The 16,162-nt window shown below is 40.5% G+C and overlaps 1 protein-coding gene across 6 annotated transcripts in view; it reads left to right on the forward strand.

Annotated features, from left to right (window-relative positions):
* Positions 1–16,162, forward strand: part of FAT3 (FAT atypical cadherin 3) — a 542,685-nt gene that overhangs the window by 345,607 nt on the left and 180,916 nt on the right. For all 6 annotated transcript variants that reach the window (XM_075851466.1, XM_075851461.1, XM_075851464.1 and 3 more), the window contains one exon: positions 6,875–6,936. In XM_075851466.1, coding sequence (XP_075707581.1) covers positions 6,875–6,936 — 62 coding nt within the window. The remainder of the gene's footprint in view (positions 1–6,874; positions 6,937–16,162) is intronic.

Consider the following 16,162-nt stretch of genomic DNA (forward strand, 5'->3'; position numbering starts at 1 on the left):
TCTTTCTGATAAAGCTGTGTGGCAACTGCAATGAGAGATTTAATAGTCAACATATTCATTGTCGCCCAACATTTCTAGAAATATGGAATCAGTAGTATTTATAATATACAGGAAAATCCCTTTAATCCGACATCCAATACTCTAGAAATTCAGACCCGTCTATTTCTGGAAATGTTGGGACACAATAGTCCAAAATTCTGACACAAACAGTGCCACATCTGTCCGTGGATTGTGTTCACTTCAATCTAGCTGAGCTGCAATACCCGACACAACCTGTGGACAGGTGTGGCGCTGTTTGTGGAATAAAGCAGCCATGTTTTTCAAATCCTGTACAACCCTTTTCATTTCAGTGGTAAAGCCAATATTAGCTGCCAGTGAAGTGTAGGAGTCTGTCCATATGAATCATATCACTAATTCCTGAAAGGATTAAATACAAAGAGAACAATCCTGATTGACGATCATTAGACTGCCTCCGCTATCTGTGTCCTACAGTCGTAGGCTTCACAGACAAGCTCTGAAGATCAAGGGATGACTGAAAAGATGAGGCAAAGAAGATCAAGTGGATTCAGTATATGTACAGAATCAGAGTTCACACGCAGAAGTCCATAAAGGTTTCCGCTGAATATTGTGAAGTTATAGATTATGAGGAATTAAAACTCCACCGCAGTTACTGTATGGACATAGTTGTATCATTATGGCAGGCATTTGCATAATGGAGAATGTGCAGCTTCTCTCCCTGTATTCTGTAGATAGTTTTAGTTCAGGTTGCCTAGCAACCGCTTAACTTCCTGTCTGGGTGACCACTGATTGAGCACATGCAGCAATGCGTACTGAAGTGGTCACAGGAAGTTCTATCTGCTGAACATGCAGAAGGCACTAGGATATGATAAAATTGTAAAGTAGGGTAGAAAAAGGATAGAAAACAGGAAGATTGTTAAGTATTATATGTTAGAAAGAAAATTGGTGGAGTTATTATGTTGCTAATGGATATACACTTTAAAGTTCTAATTTGCTCTCCCTTTTTAGTTGAGGGGGAAGATTTGGCATACTCCTTTGGATGGTCCATTCTGTGGTTTAATAGCCCCCTATAGTTTAGTTTGGGTAAGGCACCTAATAAGATATAGGGGTTTGTCTCTTTAACAGACGTTCCGTGTAACTCAGGGCTCAGGCTACTTTACCAAAGACATCATGGAAATGCTTAAAGGGTTATTTCCACTTTAGACATTTATGATAAATGAGATCTGCACTTATCTTTAGAACGGGTTTAACAGACCCTGGCCCACTTGGCAGGGCAGCTGCCGCATCCTGGCAGAGAATGAATGGAAAGGCTACAGGAAAAAGCTGAGTCCATTCGTTCTGTGTCATGGTGTACCGGCCGACTTCTGCCTCACCGGGCGGGATAGGGGTTGGTTGACCCCTGTTCTGGAGATAGGTGCAAGTCCTAGAGCTGAGACGTGTATCTTTTTGGCTCCCACATAGCGTAAATCCTGCAGAATTTTCGCAACGGAATTCTGTGCGGATATTCCGCAGCATTAAGGCCGGCTTCTCACAGGTCGGATATGCCGTGTAAAATTATGCAGCATATCCGAACTAGAACGTACAGCATTGTGGTGCAGTTTTCAGGCGGAAAGTGCTGCGGTTTTTAGTTCGGATACGCTGCGTAGTTTTACGCAGCGTATCCAACCCGTGGGAACCCGGCCTCAGGCATAAATGTCTACCGTAGGAACAAACCTTTAAACACCAGTTTCCTAATATAACGTTATTATCAGAATTGCTCCTTGTACAAGTGTGGAGCAAAACGAATCTAATGGAGGAATTATTTTCTGTCCATCAGCAGACTGAAGTCTCCGGTGTATGGCAGTCAATACCGTGTATGACCAGATGGTCACCATAGGGACTTTGAAATTCCCTGCAGCCCTCGAGTGTTTTAGAGAATTCCCGAATGCATTCGACAAAGTTACTTAAAACTGGAGTTATCCTGTAAAAACTCAGTTCTTTTGGGCGGTCAGAGTAGCCTCTGAGGGTGATGTCTGCTCTGTTCTCTGGCCTCTGGGAGAGATTACAGAGTATCATGCATTTTTATGCTGGCAACACAAATCCAAAAATTTCTGCATTATCAAATGCCAGATTAAAGGAATCAGAATCAGCCACTTTATAGCAGCGGTTATAATAGTAGACACTACCCTCGTACTGTTCCCGTCCGGCACTGTAACCCTACCCGGAAAGGTTTTCTTCTTCAATATTTTAAAGAGTTAAAGGATTTGCCTAATTCAGATAGAATTATAAGTGTAGACTCATGGGACATTCACGTTCTTCTAGATAAAAAGAAAAATAGGCGTCTGTTTTGTGCCAAGTAGATAGAGGATTTGCTGCTGGATAGAGGCTTATTCAACGGGCGTCTGCATTGCCCTCAGTTCCCTTTGCAAAAATGTTTCATCTCTGATGATGTCATCGGCAACAGGTGGCGCAGCCTTCGTTTCAGCTCTGCCTTTGTTTAAGGTTTTTGTGTTAAGAATAAAAGGGGAACCGGCGGTCTAACCGCTACAATCAGCAGCTTCTTAGGGCACCACGGAGTGTTGGCCGGGGTCGGATTATTTTTTGAAAGTCTGTATTGTGGCCCATGTAGAATTAGTCAGCAGAGTCGTCTTTTGCAGTTCTAAATAAAGTGCGTCCCTCCTGCAGAAATCAATATGTAGCGAGGCAAAAAATATTCTGTTCCCGCACGCGGCTGTATATAAATTTTTGGCACAGGCAGCAGCTCCATCTGGAATATGCCGTACTGCAGATAGTGGCTCTTAAATGAAGTTTGTTGCTTAATTTAGAAGCAGAAAATATGTATTTTAATTAAAAGGCAATCTGTGGATTGTGTTTAAAGTTAGAGTGGCCTTTCATGTGGCCCATGGTATGGGTATATAACATCAAAAAATGTGCTGTCACATACCGGCCAGGGTTGGTGCTTGGGTGCCTCAGTACTGTCGTTTCCCAGTCATATACACACATATAGCAGGTACCAATAAGCTGACGTTAGTTTGGGCCTTCTTCTGGTTGTAAAGTGTGCCTGTGATACTGTATACCACTATATGGCGCCACCATACATGGACATGATGCCACCTAGCAGCTTTTATATGAAAAGTAATTAATTTTAGGGAAAAAATTAAGAGATAGCTGTAATATTAGCATAAAATGTTGTTGTACGTCCTTCCACCCACACTAGAGAGTATTGTTATGTAACTCAAATAATTAAAACAAATGTAAAATAATTAGCATACATTTTAAGATAACTAAGATAGTTAACGATCCTTGCTCCAGAACCCTTATGTGCAGTATAGTGTCCGGACCTTCTCAGTTACTTGTACTCTTTCCTGCCTTCAGTTTTTGGGACAGGAAGGAGCTGTCTGATGCCATTGATAATAATTTTTTCTGTCACCCGGTCACCCAGATTCCTTTCTTAGGCAGTGAGTCATAGTGGGAGAACCCTACCCTACCAACAATCTCACTGTGCAAGATCTGTTCAGGACCGCCATCTGGACAGTAGGACCCGGAGTCCTATTAGGGGCCCGGACAAAAATTAAAAAAAAAGGGCCTGCTGCTACCACCCTCACCACTGCTGCCCAATTATGATGGCATGCCAGGCACCCCTGCTTACCTATATAAAACAGGACCCTGAGCAGGCTCCCGATCTCTCTTCTTCCCTCCTCCTCCTCACCACACCGACATGATATACCACTGCCATATTCTGTTCTCCCGCCCCCTCATTCCATGCCATGCCTTGTCACTTTGTGTTTTCCTGCCCCACTTATCCCCGCAGAGCCCCTGCAACTGTTTGATCCTCCGCCCTGTCCATCCGCAGAGCCCCTGCAACTCTTTGATCCTCCGCCCCCTCTCTCCACAGAGCCGCTGCAACTTTTGTTCCTCTGCCCCTTCCCTCCAAAGAATCCCTGTCATTTTGTATTCCCCCTGTCCTCTCGTCCCTTAAAAGAGCCCCTGATACCTTCTCTTTCTTTGCCCTCTTTCCAATAGAGCCCTGCAACCTTGTGTCTCCCCCTGCCCACCCCAAAAAACACCTGCGACATTTTGGACTCCCCCACACACACACTGAGCCTTTGCCTAATTGTGTCACTATCTGATCCCCTCCCGGTAATGGGGGGTCCGGGCGCCTAGACTCCGACTATATAGTGCCCAGAAATTCATGATGTGGTCCTGGATTTGTTTGAATGCATAATTTTTTGTTGAGAAGAGGAGGTTCGGTGGTCACTGCATAGGTCCGCTAAGGACCTATAACACGGTGGTGATGATGATGATGATGGACTATGTAAGGCTTGTTCATTATAAACATCAGGTCCCTGTTGCTAACTGGAGGTGAATTTTCCATTATAACTGACTTCTTGTTACACATACAAGAAACTATGGGGGTCATGTCTACAAGCACAAATGAAATCACAAGGACAGGAAGTGTTGTCATGGGGAGACAGGCATGGAAGCATCTCAACTGCTGATATCTCGGCACAGGAATGAGATATTTTATTTATTTTTCCTCTATTTTAAAGCTCACTAAAGGGGTTTAGATATAGATCTTCCAGTAATTCTCTTTTACCAAACACCCTATTTCCCCACGCGTGATATACCGGTAGTATTTTGCATTATTACTTGGTTCCGCTTTGCTCTTTTCTTTTCACTTTTTGTAGTATTTGCATTATTAAGATTAAGTAGATGCAACCGGCACATTAAATCCTGACATTTCTGTTTTTCTTGTGTTGGAAGGATATTGCTTGGACAGTTTGCCCCCTGGTTACGCCGAGCATTTCAGAATAGATCATTGTCTGGGACGCAGGATACTCTGTTTCTTTTTCTTTACCTGAAGCAAATAATAGAACAAGGTATCAATTTATGCACAGAAACGGGTAAATTATTAGCACTTCTTAATCTTTTATGTTTTAATGGGGATTTCAATATAACTGGAGGAAAAATGCCAATATGGGCCTGTAAGACTATTTGCACGCTTACCTTAGTAAGGGTTGTCCACTTTTCCTCTATACTAATTGCCACAGAGGGGTAGATGTCCACTGGGCCAGAAATGCCTCTAATGAGGTGGCCATTGCTTTCTATCTGGAGCAGTGGTCATTGACCTTCAGATGTCTCCTGGACGTGTAGATTGGACGTTCTTACAATAGTTCACCAGCGCATACCACACTATTTTCTAGTAAGTAATGGCCATCTGCTTCCCATAGCGGTCAATGACATGACTAATGGGAGAATTTCTTGACTCATCATTGTCCATCCAGAGATGTAACTTCAAATTCCTGGGCCCCAATGCAAAATCTGTTATAGGACCCCCCCACCTGACATGCGCCATTTATCAGTATTGGTGTCCTCTTATGTGGAAGAAGGCACCGGGGGCTTGGGTGGGACTGCTACCTCTAGACTCCCATAACTATGCCCCTGTGTCCATCCAAAAAATAGCAGGAAGTACAGGTGGCCAATCCCTACCGCATATTAAGTGTAATTATACAGACTCGGCACTGGACTGGGGATCCTTTGACCCACCAGAGGAGATGATTATGAGGCCCCCTTCATCTATACAGAACATGTGAACGTCTACTTATAATTGCATTGTAATATTTGTGGTTATTATTGTGCACGCAGGACACATTATCAGTATTGTCTAATAGGTTATCACTAATTCATCACATAAGAAATAGACGCTAGTAGCAAGTGATTGTCTTCGAAGTCATCTCCAAAAGAGGTTGCCTTCAGCTGGACCTTTGGGTCCATTATTGTGTCAGTGCTTGGGCCCACCGAAGCATCTTATGGTTCTCCGGTGGGCCAATCCGACCCTGACACGGACTAAAAAACAGAATTGGGCTAGTGTAGGTCCCCATATCAGTAACCCCTATCTATACACCAGTGAACAGTGTTGTTAGTGGACCACCTGAATAGGAGCTAGAAGAAGCCATATAGCGTAAAACACTATTTATGTTTGCATACATGGTCTACATGGTCTACATACAGTATGTTCGCATTCACTGATATCATCCATGCAACCATGTTGGTCTATAAATGTAAGATATTCCTATAGAGAACTATGGAGGCATCCTGTCTATAGTAATTATGGTACATGGACCTCATAGATGGGGGTCTTGATGAGACGATCCCTTTAAATCACTTAAAGGGTTTGTCCAGGCAGGGGGGCGATTTTTCATACTGATAACCTATATGAGTATATGATCAGTGGGGATACGACACACGGACCCCACACCAATCAACTGTTCCAGCTGCCTCCGGGCGCCGGAAGTTGCAGAGGGCAGTGCCGGAAGCAGATGGCACCGGTCACAGTATAGCGGCCATGCTGTAGAACTGTAGCTCTGCACCTATTCAAGTGAATACTGCAGCATGTCCGCCATACAGTGTACAGAGCCATCTGTTTCCGGCATAGACCCTGCATAGCTTTCAGTGCCTGGAGGCAGCCGAAACAGCTGATCGGCGTGGGGTCCGGATGTTGAACCCCCACCGATCATTTACTGATGACCTATACTGTGGATAGGTCATCAGTATGAAAAACTGCCCCAGGCCTGGACAAACCCTTTAATGGGCTTAGTTATTTTCCCTGAAAATCCTGGAGACCCCCTTTAAAGGTAAGCAGGGTGTACTGAATGACTACACTACTCAGTTATCCGTCAGTATTATACAAATCTGGCACTATCCGATCAGTGAATAATTTAATGGTGCTGCATTTTGCTCTGCTATGAATGATGGCCCTTAGGCTTTGCATTGATCTGAGTCCTAGAGTATGATCTTAAGACAACCACAAATGACTTAACAAACTTTCCAATACTAATTTGGAAACCCAAATGACGTCTCCTTTGCTTTATTTTAGGTCTCATTACCACAACGTCAAGAAAGTTGGATCGCGAACAACAAGCCGAGCATTTTCTCGAGGTAACGTACTGGCTGAATGAAAATGTCTTCTCATTGTAAAGCATATTAGCATTAATAAATCATGTCATAGTCAGAGTAATATAAGACGGTAGTGCTAATGCTTTTCTTTTATCATACTACATAAAAGGCTGTCCCATCGCTCTATTTAATAGTCAAGGGCCAGGACTCATTGAAGTTCTATAAGACTTTCAGGTCTGCGGAGCAAGATATGAGGAGTTAATGCTGATTGACTGGTGCACGGACTCCTCCAGTTGGTTCTTGCCATTCATTTTTGGCTCTCGTTGTTTGAGAAGACCAAAGAAGTGCCAAAGAGGTGCGAATGTTAATACTAAATATAGCCAAAAGTAGATGATACAGTCCTGGAGCAACATAGTTTGCCCCATCATAGTTTAACATCATGGACTTGAGGGATAGCTACAAGATGCTATTGACCATGAATGGTGGCCTTCTTCCTCTCCTGGCCGTTTGTCCACACACAAAAGACTCGTATATCATTGATTACTCACTCCAATCCATTGGGAAGTGTCACAATGATGGTGGTGTTAGTCTGAAATTGTATTTTCTGCCCCCTCCCTTACTATATTATTGTGCATATGAGATGGTTCTCAACACTTCAAGCTCTTTTGGTACCAAGTAATTGGCATTTCGCCCATCCAAATAAATTGTGGAAAGCCACAAGTGTGGGGAAATCAGACGTACTATTTTGCAGCCCCAGCGCAATATGGATGAGCACATGTAGTGGCTTCACTCCCCTCCACAAGGTCTCTTGACTATTAATGGGGTATTCACATAATTAGCATTTATGACTTATCCACAGGATGGATGATAAGTGTCTGATAACTTGGGGCCCCATCGATCGCTAAAATAGGAGTTCTGAGCTCCCCTATCCTCCACATTGCACCCCCTGGAGTGAGGAGGAGCCTGGATGAGCGGTAGACAAGCATGGGCGGTGCTGCTGAATCCAGTGTCTATAGGACTGACGGATACAGCCGTGTGGAGCGCACGGCTGTTTCCGTTAGTCCAATAGACATTGAATAGAATGTCATGGTGGCGGATGCAGTGAGGAGGAATGGGGGCGCAGGAACCCCATTCTAGTGATTGTGGGGGTCACAGAGTTGGACACTTATCACCTATCACTGAAAGGACTCCCATACCGATGGAAACAAAGAGGTATACAGGATATCTGACATAAACATTTTTCAGTGCTCCCAACCTGCTCTTTGGATGGTCCTATGTTATTATTTAAACTCTGTTCACATCCACGTCAGAGGCTCCATCACCGGTCCCGTCAGATTTAACGGGAAGAATAGCGCTGCATGTAAGGTGTCCTCAGCCATTTGTAGAGGACTCTTATGTTTCCATGCCTCTTTTAAAACTCGGAGCGCCATTATTTCAGTGTTTTTTATATGGCAAGGAATACATACCATAGAGGCAACCCATGGAGAAGAGAGGACCCAGCTCAGGCTGGCCTAATCCTCAATCCCATGTGTTGGTGAGAACCCAAGCAAGTTCCTGCCCATCCACGGGCAAAGCAATGTTAGCAACCAAGGAAGAAGAACCTACTAGATGCTCATGCTGCTTTTCTCTCCTGCAAGGGATGGGAAGGGGATGAGGGATAAAGATATGCCTGGCTCTTCGCGCCCGGGTTGTGTGGTGGTGTGAACCAGCATCAGGACCGGGGTGGGGGGGCATTTTGATTTTTTTTATACGGGGTCCTCTCAATCCAAGGGATTGCTTCCCTTTAAATATAAAAACGGAAAGATTTTATAATGAAGTATTTATTGTAATACATGCTAATGAGGGAGCGACGTTCTCGTGTATTCTGTTATTTACGGTAGCCGTTCCAGCCATGATTTGCACTTGTCATTAATTCCTTTTGTTCTGTCATGTAAGGATATTAATTAGTACAATCACCGGATCGCTGGGGAATTCTCTTTATTAGAGGCTCTTTCCTTGCGTGTGTCTTTGCTTATCTTTCGACTTATATCAAATGCAGTCGCTTTTAAGATGTGAAATCCGGGTCGGAATCTCATGTCATCTTCCTGTGACCTACATCCGATCCTGGGTTTAATAAGCTCACGTTGTGATATAAAATGATAAGATGCTGTAAAATTAATTGTGCTCATCTCGCAATGTAATATAAAAAGGAGCATTTGCTATTAAAATAATTAGCGCCAGTGAGAAGAGTAACAGATCAGAAAGAGGAAACGGCGCCCCCTGGAAATGCTTTATACGCTATATTTCCGACTGTGTATTACACTTCAAGTAATGAATAAACATTTCAATTTAGCTTGCAATAAATGTTTGCATAGATTACACAAGGCACGGCCTTTCTGTATTTTAGGGCACCAGCAACATACATGAAGCATAGACCCCAATTTTGTAAAAAAAATTATTCCAAATAGTCAGTCCATTTCTTTATTTAGAGTATATGTCAATATGGCGTCTGGTCTCTAGACCCAAAAACAGCGTTTGAATTATTTCGTTCTTAAAATATAACTCCACTAGAAACCTATTGCTTTAGATGCACTGAACCCCAATATTACACTTACACGGGATAACGGAGCTGAGATATGGGGTGCGGTTTACAGACGTTCTCACACTTGGCTGTCTCTATGCCTTCTTTTGATATGAAGGAATGTGTGAAGTCACCAGTAATTTACTTTCCCTGACTAACAGAATGTTGGAGCGCAAACATGTCAACTCTCCCGATTTTACTGAGGGTCAGCCTATTTTTAGCTAAAAAATTGGGCACAGGTGCAACAAAAAGTAAAAAATTGGCCATTACGGATGTATCTATTGAATTAATTTTGGGACTGATCTTATTTCATGGCGGACTGACAATGTTTAACCATGCCCTTTGAGTTAAGCCACATCCATAGAGAAGGCCACTCCAATTATTGCTGTGACCCACTGAGATAGTGTCGCGTTGTAAAAAGCCCTCCCAAGTTGCTATTTTTGGGTTGTACAGGATCAAAAAAAGTTTTGGACTTCTTGTCCCAGTTGAGCCACCATATATACAGGTTACAGCACATCTGTGGGACCCAGTAAATCAGAGGTTATCTAAAACTAAAGACAAGCAAAAACAAGCACAGTTTGATCCTTCGGGGCTTCATATTCTTCCCTCCTTTCTTCTTCCCTTGACATTGATGGTAGGATCAGCCTTAGGCCCATGGCACTCATGGGGAAGGTGACCAAAAAATCAGATATTTTGATTCTGCTAAGGGGTTCCTGCCTTGTCAGAGTATTTTCTTAGCCTTTTTTCACAGATTTGGGCACTCTGACTTTGGTGTTATTAGGTCTGATGTCTGCTCCCCTCTTAGGGTAAATGACTTGGATACGGCCGTAGATGTCATTATTGAAAAAATGTTCTCCCTATTGGAACTTCAGAATCAATCGGATCTTGGAGATCCCAGCTTTGACTTTGGACAATCATGGACCTCTGTGCACTTGAGACCCTATTTATTTGACACTTATCATAATATTTTATAGAAAATAGTAGTGACATCCTTTCAAATATAGCTGTAAATTTAGTGTTGATTCTTAAAAAATTTCCAAGGCACCCTGGAGGTTTGAAATATCACACCTATTTCTTATGCACTTTTTGACGACCAATGACAAAGTTGAATTTTAGTTGGTTTTTCCATCTTTCGTACCATTGACAATGTTAGAAATGGCGTATTGAAAAAAGTCAATGGAACAGCACCAATTTGTCCAGCCATTGAAGTCAATGGGACAATGGATGGCAAAACGGAATCACTGGTTATGCCATAATTTGCAGATTGGTAGGGATCTGTTAAATGTCCTCAGAATAATAGGGCATCAGTACAAGTTGAGTGCTGCGACTCCGTCACGGATTTCCCCGGCACAGAGGCGTTCCAGTCCTCCTGCTGCTCAGGGAACTGACAGCCCTAGTCAGGAGTGCCGCTGTGCAGGTGAAAAGCTTATGGTACCTCGGTCCCTTTGTTCTCGTAATTGGCAGGAAAGCCCAGATATTTGACTCTGACCAATCATATTTATCGTATGGCCAGGGGTGTAGTAATGGGGGTGCAGAGGTAGTATTTTTACTCAGTCACTGGGTGCCTGAGGGGGCCCAAAGACCTCTTCATAAGAAGAAACCAGTATTATAAATGGCACAGAGTAGGTGAGGAGTCTTGGCGCAGATTTTCTATTGGGGTCCAAGAGCTTCTTTACACCTTTGGTTATACTACCCCTTTAATATCATTTCTTGGATCGGTAATTTTTTTCCATTTCAACCATTGTTACATTGTAAGAAAATAGGATGATGGACGTCGGACTGGGAATCGTTGGATGGACCATTTTTCTGTCCAAGGCAAATAATGCTTGTTGTTAATCTTATTAAAACCAACCGGGATCCATATTGATGTCTGTTTCGAAATTCTTTTGGTCAAGAAAAATGACATAAAAAACTGGTGGAAAAACACCCTGGTCCCTCAAGCTTTCCGTGTAACTTTTTGAAGTGTCCCTTTAAAAGTAAGCCATCAATTTGCCGTCAGTGACGCTGTTCGATAATAGAAAAGATACGATCAAAGGAAATACAAGGAATCAATAATTGTATATAATGTATCTGGATGGAGCAGCCGCCATGATGACTCCTTGGAGACTTTTAATTTGCTTTGTGGGATTATGTTGTCATCGGACTCAGTTTCATGAAGATTTAGATGAGATCTGAAATACTGGCAAAGGTTATAAAATATTCGACTCGGAGGAACCGGTGCAAGTAAAAAAGTACAGAACCAGATTTATCTTGGAATTAAAATCCCATGGCTCCCGTGGCCGTTATCTGGTTTTAGCGCGCCTCTTAAATCTGACATCACACTGATCAATCCGTGTCTGTGACATGGTAGATTACCCTACAGCATGTTTTATCAACTTCATTATATAGCACTGCGGGACGCATTTAACGACATTAGGCTTATTTCTCCCTGGAGCCAGATTACTATTTTAAAGGTAAAATGTATCATCAGTATTTATGAGATTAGTTTCACATTATTTTCAATAAAAGTTCAGTAAAGCATATGGCCGTCCTGTACGTTATGCTGCAACGTATTTAAAGACACATACTGCATCTATTAATATAACGCTCCATCAGCTGAGATACAATGAGGGATTGATCATTCAGATATAGAAGTTATTATGACAATTGGTAGGATATTCCCTCGGTTTATACAAAAATGTTTCGTTTAATTTGACACAGTTTGTCATGAATTTTTTTGCTGAAGTAAGAGTATTAAAGGACAGGTCACTGCTTCCTCCAAGAACAATACACTCCTCTCCTGCTGTTGTCATCATTCCCATGATCTGATTGGCTGCAGAATTTGTATCCCTGTTAACTTCATGACACCGCTTCAGTCATGTGTGACTCTGTCCTCAGTGACATAATCACGAGTGCACAGGTCACTGCTTGCTACAAGAGCACCACACTCCTGTTCTGCTGATGTCATCATTCCCATCATCTGATGGGCTGCAGAGTTTGTATCCCTGCTAACTTCATGACACTGCTTCAGCTTCAGGATTTATAGACCTACTGTGAGACTGACACTTAGCAATGATTGTGTAAACCGTCGATAACAAAATGCATCCAAATGCAGGAGCAGATAATAAAATATCAGTGATATTATTTGGATACCGGATAGTATGGATTGGGCACTATATGGCACTGTTATATGAGTACTGTATGGTATTAATACATTCACCTACATAAATATCTGAATGTCTGAGACATCATGCCACCACATCCCCTTTCGGTAGAAGTTGGCACCAGATATAGTTTTTCACAGGGAGTCTCCTTTAGCCAAGAAAAAAAAACAAAAAACATTTGAATTCATTATGAAGTCCTGATTTTGAGGACAGATGCTGTTTAATACCGGCAGGATTATTATTTTTTGTACAGTGGTCTTTCTAACACTTTGCTCGGATCTTTGGAGTGCTAATTGAATTTTATGAGTTCCAATCTATAAACTAATTTTTGGCAGCTGTTTATATGTGACATAAGACAAAGTCTATCCATCTATCTATCTATCTATCTATCTATCTATCTATCTATCTATCTATCTATCTATCTATCTATCCATCCATCCATCCATCCATCCATCCATCCATCCATCCATCCATCCATCCATCCATCCATCTATCTATCTATCTATCTATCTATCTATCTATCTATCTATCTATCTATCTATCTATCTATCTATCTATCTCATATCTATCTATCTATCTATCTATCTATCTATCTATCTATCTATCTATCTATCTATCTATCTATCTATCTATCTCATATCTATCTATCTCATATCTATCTATCTATCTATCTATCTATCTATCTATCTATCTCATATCTATCTATCTCATATCTATCTATCTCATATCTATCTATCTATCTATCTATCTATCTATCTATCTATCTATCTATCTATCTATCTATCTATCTATCTATCTATCTATCTATCTATCCATCCATCCATCCATCTATCTATCTATCTATCTATCTATCTATCTATCTATCTATCTATCTATCTATCTATCTATCTATCTATCTATCTATCTCATGTCTATCTATCTATCTATCTATCTATCTATCTATCTATCTATCTATCTATCTATCTATCTATCTATCTATCTATCTATCTATCTATCTATCTATCTATCTATCTATCTGTCTCTGTCTGTCTGTCTGTCTATCTATCTATCTATCTATCTATCTATCTATCTATCTATCTATCTATCTATCTATCTATCTATCTATCTATCTATCTATCTATCTATCTATCTATCTAATCTATCTAATCTATCTATCTATCTAATCTATCTAATCTATCTATCTAATCTATCTCTATCTACCTCATGTCTATCTGTAGAAAAAATAGACCGAATTGTGATTCTTTAAAATTTCTGTAAATTCTATTATTATTGGGTATTACATATACCGGTTGGGGTTGTCTTCATTGTTGACTGTCTCCCACACAATATTAATTTTGGCTTCTCATGTCACCGCTACATTAACAGTCCATTAGTACCTGGCTTGCTGCCTGCTACTAATTAGGCACTGGCGTAAATTCAACCCCTCCCCCTACCCCTTTTTTTCATTAGCATTTACTCTCTTAATTGTTGTAATTTTTGTCTACAATGTGCTGAATAAGACTTAAACGTTTTTGTTTTTTTTATAAATGAAAATCCTCCAATCAATAAGAAAGCAAATTATTAGAATGCGCAGGTCTCAGGGCGGTATATAACATTTTGCACTAACACCCCTAGAAATGAGTATGTGGGGGACAATAACAGAAAAAAATAATACTTGGGTATGTTTATTGACCTAAATTGGTTCAAATTTGCTTCTTCCCAGAGCTTAATTTCCATTTGAAAAATATGTATACATTATAAATACATTGTATCGTGAGTTGCTGACTTGAATCATGTTCCCCATTCGGGACCCCATCCAAGACTTCAAGGGAATTATGATCCAAATTGCAAAGACTCAAATTCCTATTGCAAAATAGAACAGAAATCAAATTTTATCCACCAGCCCTTCCCTTATATTGTACAATATAGTTGCAAAAATACAATCATACAGTATACAACACCCATACTATACAGTGCCCAAATAATACAATCATACAGTATACAAACAACCATACTATACAGTGCCCAAATAATACAATCATACAGTATACAAACACCCATCCTATACAGTGCCCAAATAATACAATCATACAGTATACAAACAACCATACTATACAGTACCCAAATAATAGAATCATACAGTATACAAACAACCATACTATACAGTGCCCAAATAATACAATCATACAGTATACAAACACCCATCCTATACGGTGCCCAAATAATACAATCATACAGTATACAAACAACCATACTATACAGTACCCAAATAATACAATCATACAGTATACAAACACCCATCCTATACAGTGCCCAAATAATACAATCATGCAGTATACAAACACCCATCCTATGCAGTGCCCAAATAATACAATCATACAGTATACAAACAACCATACTATACAGTGCCCAAATAATACAATCATACAGTATACAAACACCCAAACTATACAGTGCCCAAATAATACAATCATACAGTATACAAACACCCATCCTATACAGTGCCTAAATAATAAATCATACAGTATCCAAACACCCATACTATACAGTGCCCAAATACAATCATACTGTGTACAAACACCCATACTATACAGTGCCCAAATACAATCATACTGTGTACAAACACCCATACTATACAGTGCCCAAATACAATCATACAGTATACAAACACCCATCCTATACAGTACCCAAATAATAAATCATACAGTGTACAAACAACCATACTATATAGTGCCCAAATAATACAATCATACAGTACACAAAAACTCATTCTATACAGTGCCCAAATAATACAAAAATACAGTATACAAACACCCATCCTATGCAGTGCCCAAATACAATCATACAGTGTACAAACACCCATACTATACAGTGCCCAAATAATACAATCATACAGTATACAAACACCCATACTATACAGTGCCCAAATAATACAATCATACATTATACAAAGACTCATACTATACAGTGCCCAAATGATACAACCATACAGTATACAAACACCCATACTATACAGTGCCCAAATAATACAATCATACAGTATGCAAACACCCATCCTATGCAGTGCCCAAATAATACAATCATACTGTATACAAACACCCATACTATACAGTGCCCAAATAATACAATCATACAGTATACAAACACCCAAACTATACAGTGCCCAAATAATACAATCATACAGTATACAAACACCCATACTATACAGTGCCCAAATAATACAATTATACAGTATACAAACACCCATACTATACAGTGGCCAAATAATACAATCATACAGTATACAAACAACCATACTATATAGTGCCCAAATAATACAATCATACAGTGCGCAAAAACTCATTCTATACAGTGCCCAAATAATACAAAAAGACAGTATACAAACACCCATACTATGCAGTGCCCAAATAATACAAAGATACAATATACAAACAACCATACTATATAGTGCCCAAATAATACAAAGATACAATATACAAACAACCATACTATATAGTGCCCAAATAATACAATCATACAGTATACAAACAACCATACTATATAGTGCCCAAATAATAAAATCATACAGTATACAAACACCCATACT

This window comes from Rhinoderma darwinii, chromosome 2 (assembly GCF_050947455.1).
Source record: "Rhinoderma darwinii isolate aRhiDar2 chromosome 2, aRhiDar2.hap1, whole genome shotgun sequence".
In the NCBI taxonomy this organism is placed as follows: domain Eukaryota; kingdom Metazoa; phylum Chordata; class Amphibia; order Anura; family Rhinodermatidae; genus Rhinoderma; species Rhinoderma darwinii.